The 14,195-nt window shown below is 57.1% G+C and overlaps 1 protein-coding gene across 1 annotated transcript in view; it reads left to right on the top strand.

The window, feature by feature from the left end:
• Positions 1–2,011: 2,011 nt before the first annotated feature.
• Positions 2,012–14,195, top strand: part of ASPSCR1 (ASPSCR1 tether for SLC2A4, UBX domain containing) — a 28,390-nt gene continuing 16,206 nt past the window's right edge. The window contains exons 1-5 of the mRNA XM_052657376.1: positions 2,012–2,138; positions 3,058–3,113; positions 6,805–6,919; positions 8,195–8,295; positions 13,897–13,954. Of these exons, the coding sequence (XP_052513336.1) occupies positions 2,037–2,138; positions 3,058–3,113; positions 6,805–6,919; positions 8,195–8,295; positions 13,897–13,954 (432 nt within the window). The 5' untranslated portion in view covers positions 2,012–2,036. The remainder of the gene's footprint in view (positions 2,139–3,057; positions 3,114–6,804; positions 6,920–8,194; positions 8,296–13,896; positions 13,955–14,195) is intronic.

Below are 14,195 nucleotides of genomic sequence, written 5' to 3'. Positions count from 1 at the left end.
ACTATTAGATAAAGCTGCTGTGAATATTAATGTACAGATATGTAATTTTTTTTTAAATGGCAAATTTGAAATAAAAAATAAGAGCTACAAAAAGAAGCTGAACTATGAGCACCAAGAAAGGACTCCCCTTTAGGACCTTGCATGATTCCCAAAGATAACCTTTGACCCCACAGTCATCTCTGTGACCCCTATTGTGATCCCACTCTCAAGGCTGTAACCAGACCCCCTGTAGGAGGCCTTGAGGCCATGAGGGAAGGTGCCAAGTTGCAGTGAGGAGCTCAGGAAGGCAAGCCCAAGGAGGCAGCCTCCTCATGGAGCAAATGGAGGCGTTCTAATGGAGGAGTTCTGACTCAGGCTTGTGAGTTCTAATCTGTGGCAAACTTGCCACGAAACAGGTAAGGGTCCTTCCTGCTGTGGTGAGGAGCTGGTATGTCAAGCCTGAATTTTTGCCCCTGGCCTGAAATTATCCCTTGTCCCAGGGGAGCCTCTGCTGGGCGTTTCCAGCCTCTGGAGCCTTCTCAAGCTGTTTCCAGCATCAGAGGTCGTCGGCTCTGGGGCTTGCTTCATGGATGCCTCACAGACTCTGGTTTGTAGTGCTTCGTCTTCAAAAGGTCACACCCAGCCAGGCTACTAAGGGAGGCAGGTCTGCTCTGTCTCTCCTATCTCCTAATGCCAGCACAAGGACACAGACCCCATGGAACATGGGGCACCCTGATCTGCCTGGCTGGCGGCAGCAGCCAGAGAAAGCGCATGTGGGGGGACTGCGCATACGTTTGTCTCCCCATCAATAGTCATTCCTCTCACAGATGTTTGCAGAACTCCCGCCCCATGTGAGACTCCGGTCTGCGTGCCTGCCAGTGGATAGCCAGGCAGACAGGGCTGCCCTGAGTGGAGACAGCCAGTAAACAAGTGAGCAGGCACGAAAGGCCTGTCCCAGCAGATGGGGCTCTGAGGAAACCCTGCAGTGCTGAAGAGGCCAGGTTGGGGGCAACCAGGGACCTGGCGGCCACAGAACTGCATGGGAGGCCCTGGCGGGCTGAAGGGTGGGTTAGAGAGCTTGCAGGCAGTGATCAGAAGTGCCCCCCAGGAGTCTGCTCCAGGGCCTTGGGTACTCAGCTACACACGGATGGTGTGACCCACGCGAGCAGGTGGGAAGGGAGGGGCAGGTCAACTGAAGCTGACTCTGAGCCAGAAAACTTCTCTGCCCTGTATCCTGTGCGGCTCCTCTCCCCAGAGGGAACTGGCTGATAGTGACCAATGTGGGGGCTGGGTGAGGCACTGAGGTTGCACAGTCAGTCCAATAGGACTGTGAAGCAAACTGTGAAGGGTGGCCCTGGAGCTGTGGCTACCCTGAAGCTTTCCCGTTTTCTCGCATACACATGCGGTCAGTATGAGGCTGCCGGTGAGATGGATGTGTCAGCTACACGAGGGCGCCTTGCAGCACCCACGCCTGAGAGGTGGCAGGATCCACATGCCCCTCCTCCCGGTACCTTCCACTGACTTGGGCAGCTGGAATCGGAGGACAAGTTCTGTCACAGGAAACGGTGAGAGCACGGAGAGTCAGAATGCTCGTCGCAGACTTTCACCGAATCTGCTCTCTGATTTGGAGTTTCTGGCGGGCCCTCCCCCAAACCTGCTCCCAGACTTTCACACCACCCCTCGGCCGGCAGGCATTCACTCCACAGAGGTGCGGGAGCCTGGCTTCACCCCTAGGGACCATAGGGGGCAGGAAAAGGGGCAGTGGGACCCAAGACGGGCCGGAGGGGATAGGGAGCCCAGGGCACCCCAAGCCCGGACCCAGGGCCACGTGGCCCAGCTGGTGTGACCGCGCTCAGGTGTCGGTCGCGCGCTCGGGTGTGGGGGTGGGCCAGCAAAAGCGTCGGGGCGTGGCCACGCAGGGGCGGACCCGGAGGCGCGCAGGCCCCGCCCCATCCCAGGCCCCGCCCCCGAAACCGCGAGGCTGTGCGTCCGGCTGTTGCCGATAAAGTTGTTTGACGCCGGGCGGGCGGGCGAGCGGCTGGTCACGTGAGCGGAAGATGGCGGCCCCGGCAGGCGGCGGGGGCTCCGCGGTGTCGGTGCTGGCCCCGAACGGGCGGCGCCACACGGTGAAGGTGACGCCGAGCACCGTGCTGTTGCAGGTGCGGCCGCGGGCGGGCGGCGGGCGAGCGAAAGGTGGAGACGCGGCGGCGGAGACGTGGCGCCGGCCGCTCCTGCGGTTGCTGCGAAGGCCGCGGGGGCGGGGCCGGGAGGGAACCTTGGGGCGGGGCCTGCTGCGGCCAATGAACGGCCTTATGGCGCGGCGGGCCCTCCCTCTTCCGCGTCGGGCTCCGGGCGCCTGGGGATAGGGGCTGGCTAGCCTCCTTGAGGGGATGGGATGCCTGGGGTCGCGGCCCCCGCCACCCCTATCCGAGCCCGCGGCGCTTCGAGCCCAACTCCGAGGGTCCCGGCCACATGTTTCCACTCTAGGGTCACCCTCCGGCTCGGTGTGCTGTGGCGGCGTGTGCTGAGTCACTTGCTGCCCTTAACCCGGCAGCTGGCCCATGTCGAACCCGTTATGTTGGAAATGCTTGTTGGGCCCTGTTATGTAGGGGCCGGCGCGAAAACACGGTGGGGATGGGGGCTGAGCCGATGAATGGCAACTCAGTGTGTGCAGAGCATGATGAAAGAGGGGTTTCTGTCGAGTGGGGAACCCAGGACCTCCTTGAGTTGGCTCTCTTTGGAGTTTGAACATTATTCTCTGGGGGTGGAGGGGCGTCCCTGAGTGTGTAGGAAGATATCTGTGGTGGCCAGTTGTTGAGGGCCTGATGTGGAAGGTCTTGCAGAACTGAGTTGACACAGCAGGCCCAGTGAGGAGAGAGTAAGCAGGATTTGCAGGTGAGGTGTGTGGAGCTGCTGAGTGAATGGTCCACCACTTGTATTACAGGCTTTGTCCTGTGGAGCCAACGGGCTCTGCAAGAGGTGGACTGTGTGCCCTCAGCTGCCTAAGTGGCACTTGCCTGCCCCCGCCTGGGGCGACCAGGCCTGACACAGTGGCTCACACCCTCATCTCACCCTTAGGTCCTGGAGGACACGTGCCGTCGGCAGGACTTCAACCCCAACGAGTACGACCTGAAGTGAGTTTGCTCTGGCCAGGCCACGGGCTCCAAATCCATAACCCACCCTTCACCCAGGGCCCTGCTGGGGCTTCAGCCCACGTGGGTTTATTGTCTCATGCCCTGGAGGCCAGAAGCCCCTGATGACGGGGTTGGTGGGGCTGCATCCCCTCCAGAGATCTGGGCGAGTACCCTGTCTTACCTCTTTTGGCTTTGGGGGACTCGAAGTGTTCCTGGGCTTGTGGTTGCCTCCCTCTTATCTCTGTCTCCCTGATCCTTGTGTGTTTGTGTCTCTCCTCTTCTGTCTCTTGAAAGTGAAAGAGGAGAGCAAAAAAGTTGGCTTAAAGCTCAACATTCAGAAAACGAAGATCATGGCATCTGGTCCCATCACTTCATGGGAAATAGATGGGGAAACAGTAGAAACAGTGTCAGACTTTATTTTTTTGGGCTCCAAAATCACTGCAGATGGTGACTGCAGCCATGAAATTAAAAGATGTTTACTGCTTGGGAGAAAAGTTATGACCAACCTAGATAGCATATTCAGAAGTAGAGACATTACTTTGCCGACTAAGATCCGTCTAGTCAAGGCTATGGTTTTTCCTGTGGTCATGTATGGATGTGAGAGTTGGACTGTGAAGAAGGCTGAGCGCCGAAGAATTGATGCTTTTGAACTGTGGTGTTGGAGAAGACTCTTGAGAGTCCTTTCGACTGCAGGGAGATCCAACCAGTCCATTCTGAAGGAGATGGACCCTGGGATTTCCTTGGAAGGAATGATGCTAAAGCTGAAGCTCCAGTACTTTGGCCACCTCATGCAAAGAGTTGACTCATTGGAAAAGACTCTGATGCTGGGAGGGATTGGGGGCAGGAGGAGAAGGGGACGTCAGAGGATGGGATGGCTGGATGGCATCACGGACTCGATGGGCGTGGGTCTGGGTGAACTCGGGAGTTGGTGATGGACAGGGAGGCCTGGTGTGCTGTGATTCATGGGGTCGCAAAGAGTTGGACATGACTGAGTGACTGAACTGAACTCTTCTGTCTCTTATCAGGGCACTTGTCTCTGAATTTAGAGCCTAGCAGATAACCCAGGATGATCTCATCTCGACATTCTTAATTACATCTGCAAAGGCCCTGTCTCCAAATAAGGTTACATTCATGAGTTCTGGGGGTTTGGCTATGGATATGTCTTTTTAGGGGCCATATTCCAACCACGGCAGAGGGCTTTGAGCCTTTGGTTGTGTAAGTTCCTGGTGAGGCTCTGAGGGCAAGAAGAGGTGATCATGGAGAAATGGGAAGAAACCTGCAAACAGCAGGTAGCTTCTGGTGGCCTCAGGCCCTGGAGCACCAGTCTTCGTGTGCAGGCATTTTTCCAAAAAGAGGGCTTTCACCAGATTCTGGAATCTAGGGCAGGGAAAGAGTCAAAACCCCACACGAGTGGGTGTGGGTTTCTGTCGCATATGGGGAGCTTCCTACCTTAAGCACATCCTTAACAGTATGGCTGTCCTCACATCAGGGGTAGACAGGAGCCGGAGGTGTGGGAGACTGCTCTGCTAGACCTGGCTCGCGCTGCCTCTCACGTGGGGCTCTATAGAGGAGGTCTGAGCAGGCATGCCTCCGTGTCATCCCAGATCCCTGCCTCCTGCCCAGCCACGGAGAATCCCAGGGCCTGTACTGGGCCTTCCCCTGGCATCCTGTCACAGAGCTGTGTATTCTTTCTTTGCTCTCCCTGAGCCTGCCTGAGATTTCCATGTGGTGCCTGGTTGGACTCTTACAACACGTATTGATTTTTCTCTTGTTTTCTTTGTATCCACTGACTGTGTAATTTGTTTAAAAACTGCTGCTCCTGCCAAGGAAGGCAGCCTCTTGCCCACGTGTGTGTGTGTGTGTGTGTGTGTGTGTGTGTGTGTGTGTACTTCATGAGGCCCCTTCCCTTCATCTCCAGGGCTCCGAGCGCCTCCCTTCTCGAGTTTTCTGTAGCTCTGCTGTCCTGTCTTGCACTTAACGTTGAAGTTGTTGTGTGGCAATTTCTAAAGTGCTGAAGATGGGTATCAAAGTTCTTTCTTTCTTAGGTCTTCCAGACGCCCTTTGCATGTTCAGAAAACCATTGTTTCCAAAGGCATCTTGGTATTCATGCTGCTGGGTGACCACTTCCTTGTGTATTCAAATCTCATGTTCTCTTGCCAGTGCTGTAGTTCCCCCTCTTCCCCTAAACTTTCATTAAAAATGGAGCTCAGGGTCTGACTTCCGAGAGGCATAAATAAGTTCTCTTATTCACTCTTCTGGTGATTCATTCTGGCCGCTGTCTGTGTCTTATAAAATCACGACCACATGGCTCCTGTTTTCTGTTACGGGCAAGAGCTTTCCTCACTCCCAAGTGATCTGTAGGGTTAACAGTGGTGGTTCTCCTTTCCATAGCATTTGTGGGAGCAGAGAGGATCAGGGGAGGGCCCAGGGTCAGGCAGGCTCCAGGGCCACCTGGCTACCACCCTCCCTCCCCCACCCAGGTGATACAGTGTCAAGGCCTCCAAGTCCCAAGCCCCTTTCTATCCCTCCTCTTGTCAGGTGTGGGTATCTGACTCTCTTTCAGTCCACAGACAAGATATGATCTGAGCTGAATATCAGGAGCTGTATAGTGTGGTCCTAGCACTGCCTTTGGGTGGCCTGGGCTACCTGTAGGTACTTCCCATCTTGGTTTCCTGTTTGTGATGCAGGCTGATCCCAACCCTGGCCATGCTTCCTAGGAGGGCTGGCTGCCAGTGGAGACCAGCAGGTGTCTCGGAGGTCACTGGATTCTCTACCTGTCCTCTTGGCCGTGGGTATTTCCCTCCTGACTCACCACTTCACTTTCCTCCCATCAGTTCCTTGCAGGAACCATCCGTCTTTGGATCCAGGAGCTCTGTACATGAGGGTCAGAGGAGGCTGTGGGCCCATGCAGGCCTCTTCCTTGATCTGCTGGAGGTTCTAAGTTGCCAGGTCCCCAGCTCTAAAACATGCAGGACATGGACAGAGAGATGATGGGCCACTCCAGGGTTGGAGGACCTGGCTTTGTGAGCCAGGAATGGTGGTCTCAGCCCTTTATCCCCATATTCCAGCCACTGTGAGGGCCTGGCTCTCCATGGGGATTTTAGGCCAGGTCATTCCATTTGTGATTCTCTAAAACCTTTGCCTCTGTCACTGGCCTTTGGGGTTGTGGCCCTGCTTCCAAGGATAGCAGGAAGCAGGGGGGACGGGAGCAGGTCATTTTGGCCGGTGGCCTGCAGTACAGGGGCGTGGCTGCAGTGGCTGGAGTGCTGCAGCTCCGGGCAGTAGCAACAGGGCTTTGTTCCATTAGAACTTTTCTGTGCAGAGCAAGGTGCATGCCCTTCAGTCGTGCCCACCTGTGCTTTCATTTTCTGAGTTTGTAGTTGGACTGATCACTGCTTCATGGTCTGAGGGAGCAGGTGCTTGCTTTGCCCCAGAGGTGACCTGTGTTCTCACTGTTCCTGATCAAATTGTATCAATGCTCACTCTCTTTCCTTCAGAAGACCCACTACTGGAGTCAGGGACCCACCCTGTCTTTGCAGGCTCTCAGGCCAGCCCTCAGTTCTTGCAGCTTTGCCGCCAGGGACTGTGGAAGTGCTGGCCAGACATGGGCGTCTGCTCGCACGCTGCTCCTGGCAGTGCTGGGCTGTGTTCGGGTCAGGGGGCAGCCTGAGGCTTTGATCTTTTTTTGCAGGTTTCAGAGGAATGTGCTTGACCTCTCTCTCCAGTGGCGATTCGCCAACCTGCCCAATAACGCCAAGCTGGAGATGGTGCCCATCTCCCGGAGCCGCGAGGGGCCCGAGAACATGGTAGGTAGCTCGGCGGCCGCGCGCCTCCCAGCTCTTCTGTTCAGACCACTGGGGCCGAGCAGATGGGTGGGGTGCGTGGGCTGCGCACGCGAGGCACTCGTCCCCATCCTCGGGTGAGACTGGCTTCTCTCGGTCAGGCGACAGCCACTTTTCTATTCCCCATACTGATGATTGGAAATGAGACTTTTCATTCTTTGTGCTGACTGTGTTTTGGGGTGGGGGCGGTTACTTGTGTCCATGTCGGCATGCTGGCAGCATTCACCGTAGAACATCGCCAAGAACCTTAGAGCCGGCAGGACTCTCTGTGTGGCGTCCAGTGCAGCCTCAGCTCTGGGATGAGGACACACAGGGTGAGGCGCAGGCTTCCTCTGACTGGGCGCAGCGAGAGCACAGCCTGAGTCTTCTGACCGCAGCTCACTGGTTTCTACCAAATCCGCAGCTTTTGCTTCCTAGGAATTTAGCAAACGGTGAGAATCATGGTGATAGCTGCCCTCTTGTGCTCAGGCAGGTCCTTTAAGAACGAAAGTGCAAATCCTCCCAATACTGCAGGGAAGCAGTTTTCATCCCGGTTGAGAGACCAGGCTAGAGCCTCAGGGGTGTGAGCTTAGAGCCCACCAGAGTCAGGCACCTGGGGCTGAGCCTGACAGATCTCTTTTTCCATTACAGTTGTGGTTCGCAGCCTTTGATGTGGAAGGATCCCTGACTTCCGTAGGGGATTCCTTGGGCGTGGCTGGAGACCCCCTCACGCTCTCCCACAGAGCAGTTTCTCCTTTGTCTTTTATTGGGATTTAATGTAAATAGTGGCAACCCACTCCAGTACTCTTGCCTGGAGAATCCCTTGGACAGAGAAGCCTGGTGGGATACAGTCCATGGGGTCGCAGATCGGACCCGACTGAGTGACTGACACACACAGTGTAAATAAATGTGCCCTGGAGAAGCCCCTTGGCCAGAAGGACAGGAGTAGCTGCGACCTAGAGAATCACTGCACTGTGGCAATGGGCTGAGCAGGTCCTCACCTGGGGACTTTGAGCTTTAGTGTGTCTGTCACTTGACAGAGGGACCAGAGTATTTATCCCCCTTGTGGGTTAATAGACTTACGTCTCTATTTTGGGAGATAATTGTTAAAAGCGTCTCGTAAAACAGTATGCTTGCTTATTTAAAAAAAGTTCAGCAAACACAGTACCTTCCGCCTGTGCCCTGAGGACCAGACCTGGGCGGGGTCCAGCCAGGACAGTGCTCTTCTTCCTGACCTGGCTCCAACATCTCACCCCTCAGGTGCGCATTGCTCTGCAGTTAGACGATGGCTCTAGGTTGCAAGACACTTTCTGCTCAGGCCAGTCGCTCTGGGAGCTTCTCTGCCACTTTGCCCAGATCAGGTAAGTGCTGATGAGCAGGTTCTGGGCCGTGCCTTCCTCTGTCAAGGGGATGTTGCCACGGTCACTGGGATTGATCCAGAGCTGCAAGCTGGAGCTGTGCTTCGGCCTCCACCAGCTGCTGCCAGTACCGCCTTCGGCCTACACCGGTAGCTCATCTGTCTTTGTGGGTGTCCTGGTGTGATGGCTGGGCCTCACCCTCCTGAAAGAGTTTGTGGGGGACCCAAGTGACCCCCTCCAGTGTGGTGAGCATTGAATAGAGAAGTAGGGTGCTGACAAATGCTGCACCTATAAAACTCCCTTGTCATGAGAATGGGCTGTATTTAGAGAAAACACTTTAATGACAGTTGCCATCGGTCAGTTTCTATCTGGTGATTAACGGTTTAAACTTTGTTTCTGAAAGTGTCAAAATGGTAGTCTTTTAAGTTTTGATTTTTCTTTGTGGGCTGGAAGTCTTTGTCCACTTTTAAAGGTCTCCAGCCACAGAATGGAAGGGACCATGGAAAGATACAGTGGTTGCTGTGTGGCCTTGGGCAAGTTGTTTGCCCTCTCTGGGCCTCCCAATGGTGATACGATGATATGAGTTGATGTTTCTCAAGTGCCGAGAACTAGGTTTGTCTCTGTGAAAGAGGGGACTCTGGGTGGGGTCCTCACAGTGACAGGGTGGAGAGGGCGAAAAGGGGAGGTCGGGGGGGGGGGGGCCACGGCAGGCGCTGGAGGAGATGAGGTCCTAGATCCCCGCAGACTCCACACTGCCGATGCCGGAGGTTCTTCCCTGGGTAGGGTGGGGCTCTGCCCACACTGTCCCGAGAACAGGGATAGGTGAGCGTGAGAATTCTGGAGGCTCCTAGTGGTGGGGGCACGGGTGGCTCTTCAGATCACCACCTGGTTACTGACAGCCAGCTGTACCGTGACCAGAGTCCCAGTGTAATTGGGAGCTCACAGCCAAGGGGCCCAGACATTTGAGTGAGCCTGACGTGAGAGTCCAGTGCAAACAGGAAGGGACAGCAGCTGTCAGGACAGGCCAGAGCATTTGTTCCTTTTCTTAGAGGATGGGGAGGCTGTTGGAACTGGGGAGCTGGATGCCATTAAAAAGGAGGGTTCAGAAACAAGAACTCTCGGAAGCAGATGAGGAAGCCGCAGTAGAAGGTGCCGGGGTCAGCCACAGCTGTGGATCAGATGGCAAGATCCCAGACACATGCCAGTGCGCTGCATGTCTGGGAGCGCTGGAGCCATTCTGCTGAGGCACCCGAGGGTTAGCTGGCCTGGCTGGTCTGCGGCCTACCCAAGCGCATTCTTCCCGTGGTAGCAGATGCCTGAGGGCACATGGGGCCCCAGAGGCGTGGGAGCAGGCCTTGGACCTGGGGTGCAGAATCGCTGCCCTGCCTCCTGTGGGAGGAGCCACAGAGCCAGTGGCCAGGCACGAGCACAGAGGCCAGAGGACAGGGAGTCCGGACAGGCCAGCCTGCCAGCTCCCGCTGCCTCAACTCTAGAAAGAACACAGAAGTGCAGGAGGAAGCTGGCGGGAAGCGGTTCTGGAATCGAAGGGCGTGTGTTTCCGAGTGACAGGCTGGCTGTGCCTGGGCCAGTGGGGCCCCACCTGGTGGCATCACTGTGACTCGTCAGGAGCTGGGGATGCAGGGATGGTTCCGCACCCTCGGGGCTGGCGGGCTCGGGCTTGGGCTCTCCGTGGTAGCACCAGGATGGTGGCCGCGCAGTGCCTTCAGAATACTGTAGGAAATGCATTTGTTCTAGAATTCTGTTTTGCTAGACAGTTCTGGGGATGAGGATGAAACAGAGCCATTGTTAGACACACAAGGTCACATATGCACCACGTGCACTCTCTGAGCAAACTGCCAACAGCTCCGTCCTGAGATCTACTCTGGAGGCAGAGTTGCTGGACCTGTAGATGGCACTTGCCGAGGCTTCGTCTCCAGAATCGCAGATCTGGGCCTTTGCTTGGAAGCTGGCATTAGCTAACTGTGAAGCAGGGTTCAGATGTGGGAGGGTGGGTGGCGGGTTTGGCCCCAAAGCCATGGCCAGATGCCCAGTGAACTGGTGTGGTCATGCTGGGGCCACTAGAGGGCCCTGCTGCTGGAGTTGGGGGCGGCCACCTGACAGGTCCAGTGTGGTGAGGGAGCTCCAGCTGGCTCATAGCAGCTCCCTCACTGGCTGGGTGGGTGAGCGGCTCTGGGAATTCCAGGTGTCCATGTGCCCGAGAGTGGGACAAGCAGGAAGTTAGTTTTTCTCACTTGACACTTTCAGGAAGTGGTAAGTGTCCCTGAGCGACTGGCGCCGTGCATGGCCGGGAGCTGTGGGTTTGAGCTCGGCATCCCGGGTCCACTGTGGGTCGGGTGGTGGGTCCTCTGCTTGGGGATCATGGTGGACAGTGGCCCAGCCCTGATGGCAGCATCTGGAGCGACAGACTGTCCACGGGATGTGCCATGTGGGCCACATGTGCGGGACAAGGAGGTAATTCAGAATTTTCTGGTAGCCACATCAAAGAAAAGTAAAAACAGGGGCAATTAATTTTAGGAATATAATTAACTTGACTCAGTATATCCAAAATATTATCCTCTGAACATGTAATCAACAGGAAAAAGGAGATATTTTACATTCTTTGTTGGTAGGAGGTCTTTGAAATTCGGCGTGTCTCACACTTGGAGCTGGCCGCCCTCTGGGCCGGCTGCCCTGTGTGTGCTCAGCACCCGTGAGGACTGGCAGCTGCTGCGGAGGATGGCACTGGCTCCATGTGGGCTGGCCGTCCCCCTCTCTGCTTCCCAGGTGTCTGCGGCAGGGAGGCTCCAGGCGCGCCATGCAGGCTCGGTTCTCCCCTGAAGCCCGTTGCCCCTCGGCACCTGGCCTGATTTCATGGCTGAGCCTGCTGGTCCATCTCAGCCATGTTCACTCTGTGGATAGGAAGAGCAGGGATTCAGGGGTCCTTGGGAAAGACAAGCTGTCTGCCTGTTCTTTTGGGATTGTACAGCCCCCAAGGCACTGCGGGCTGCAGGGAAGGGCTGCCTGTGAGGTTAGGGACCAGCTGTGGTCACGCAGAGCCCAGACGAGGGCCTTGTGGGCGGTTAACACAAGGCATAGATGCTGGGCTATTCATTCCGTGGTCTCAGGCGGGCCTCCCTCCCCGCCCCCAGCCTTGTTTGGAAAGGCCAGAGGCCGCTTTGCTCTCGAAACTTCCCGTTCTGTGTGCTCAGGGGAAGGAATCCCTGTGATTTGGCCAGTCCTTGTCCTTCTTGCTCCATCTGGCGCTACCCTCATCTCTTTATGGGCTGGGTTGCTTAGTGTGGTGGGTGTGAGTCACCTGGCCCCTCAGGACATAGCCTCGCCCACCCTTGGGCCTTCTGGTGGCCTCAGGGCCCCCTCTGAGCGTGCAGGCACGGCTGTTAGTTTGGGTTGGTTTCTGTCAGTTTTGGTTCTTCTTGCATGGGAGTGTTGTGGTGCCAGGCTTGTGTCAGAGGCACCTGAGTTTGTACCAGCCCCACTTGGTCAGGCCCAAACGTGAATGTGAAGTCCCTCAATCGTGTCCAACTCTTTGCGAGTCCCCATGGACTGTAGCCTACCAGGCTCCTCTGTCCATGGGATTTTCCAGGCAATAGTACTGGAGTGGATTGCCATTTCCGTCTCCAAGGGATCTTCCCAACCCAGGGATCGAACCCGGGTCTCCCGCATCGTAAACAGACGCTTTACCATTTGAGCCACCAGGGAAGTCCAAACAAGTGACAAAAACAGAAGGGGCTCCAGATAAACTGCCTTGCCCCCCATTCACAGCATCACTTCCCTGGGGGCCCTGCCAGGAGCCCACGTCTGTGGCGTGGCACTCTGGTGGGTGAAGGACAGCAGTACCTGCCTGGGCTGGGGAAGCTGAGGGCAGTTCCAAGGGCACAGGGGTCCCCGGGAGGGCCCTGCTAAGTTCCCTCTGAGGATGAGGATCTTCAGCGAGGCCTGTGGCAGGGAGTGGCGGCTTCAGCTCGCCAATGAACTGGAACCTCTTGGTCCGCTGTCCTCAGCTGGACACGAGAAGGCTGCTAATTGGCCAGGAAAGTCTGGAAGCGATCGCGGCTGCCACTCCCCTCAGCGTGTTTAGGGGCCTCCTCTCAGATCCCACATGCGGGAACCCGATCCCTCTGGAGGGGCCGACATCAAAGCCGGGCCGCTGTTTGATGTCCAGAGGCCTCTGAGGACAGCAGGCAGGCAGGCCGGCCTTCCCGGGTGCTGCCGTGCTCTCGTCCCTGTTTGTGATTTGCGGTTCCCGGGCTGCCCTCAGGTGCTGCGGGCGAGGATTTTGGAGGGAGGACGCGTGACCGGAGCCCCCAGGAGCAGAGAGGGCTCTGCTGTCTTGCAATGGGCAGTCAGCCAGCTTTCTGAGCCTGGGCAGCTGCTGTCTCTGTTGCCGTTGAAAGGAGGAGGACCCCCGTGTCTCCCCCTCCTTCTTCCTCTCTGGGCCTGGGGTCTTGTTTGCTGGAGTATCTTCCCTCGCTGCTCCTCTGTTTTGGTGTCAGGATGAAGAGCCTGTGGGTCTGGCAAGGGCTGAGTCTCTGGCACTTTGGGGTCTTGTGTTTTCCTGAGGCCTGGCTCTGTAAAACGTGAAAGCAAACAAGAGAGATGGGAGAAAACGTGCTGAACCCACCCAGAGGACATGGGTCCTCTGTCACGGGTCTGGGGTGGCCCAGGCAGTGTTCCAGTGTCCGTACGTTTACCAGCTCAGCACCTGTGTCATCCGGTCCCAGCCACTTCTGTGCTTGAGCCCTGGGGCCCGGCTGGGGCTGAGCTGCATGGCCTGAAGGGGCTTCAGGTCTCCTGCTTGCTGCACGTCACCCTTCCTGGAGGAGAGGGACAGGCCTGGGGCACTGCTGGCGGGTCTGGGATGGGCCTTTATTTGGGGGCTGGTTCTGTGGTTGTGTCAGGAAATGCAGAGATGAAGAAAAGAACTTGAGTCGGTTGTCACAGGCCTGCCATCAGCAATTTAACCATCCAAAGCCAGGGCTTGGCCACCGTGTGCTTAAAACCTCGGTGGCCATCGAGGTACAGGCCGGTGCAAGTGGTGTGGACTGTCCTGAGAGCGTGTGCCCGACTGTGCACCTACATGCCCTCCACCCTCCAGCGTGCCGAGCTGTGCTTCCCTAGGGCCCTCCCCTCCCATCTCGGGGTCTGCTTTACAGGTGGCCGGGCCTGTTGCCTGCCTCCCTGTTATTCCCGGGGTTGCCCCACTCTCTCCTTGGAGTCCATGTGATAGATCCATGCCAAATGATCCTGGCGTCTCTGGTGGCAGCAACCCGCTCAGGGGACAGGTTCAGATAAAAGCTCAGATCACAGTCCCCCAGGACTAGTCGTCACCGACCGTGGGGACAGTTGCAGAGACGTGAGGCACATCCGGGAGGTGACTGGTGCTGCCCGTCCCCCTGTTCCGTGTCCTCTCTTTGCTCTGAGCCCGGAGGCCAGGGGCGGGTGGGAGACTCCGCCAGGCTGGTGGCCAGCTGTGGGGCGGCCAGGGTGGGCGGGTCCCCATGGCGCTGGCCAGGGTGCCGTCCTGAGGGCAGCAGCGTCCCCGGGCAGTGGCTGCCTTTGATGCTTTCTTCACTCTCCTCACAGGGAGTGTCTGGAGCGGCCGTGTGAGGCCAGCCCGGTCTGCGTGTATATGAGGGATGAGGTAGGTGAGCTGCGGACCCGCCCGCCTGGCCCACACCCCGCCGCCCACTCCTAGCTGCCACACAGGCCCAGCCCCACTTTCCAATCTGGAAAATTCACTCCCTCAGACCTGCTTTCAAAGCAGCGACGGGCAGACTTGGGCCCTGAAAGCATGATGTGTTTCATGGAAAAAAGGCAGGACGCCGGCTCCGCTGGAACCGACCGCGGGCCGCCCGGGCTGCTCCCAAACCTCCCTCAGAGCC

Source organism: Budorcas taxicolor, chromosome 19 (assembly GCF_023091745.1).
Source record: "Budorcas taxicolor isolate Tak-1 chromosome 19, Takin1.1, whole genome shotgun sequence".
NCBI classification, from domain to species: Eukaryota; Metazoa; Chordata; class Mammalia; order Artiodactyla; family Bovidae; genus Budorcas; species Budorcas taxicolor.
The sequence above is the reverse complement of the archived record's forward strand: the minus strand, read 5'-3'. Positions and strand labels throughout refer to the sequence as shown.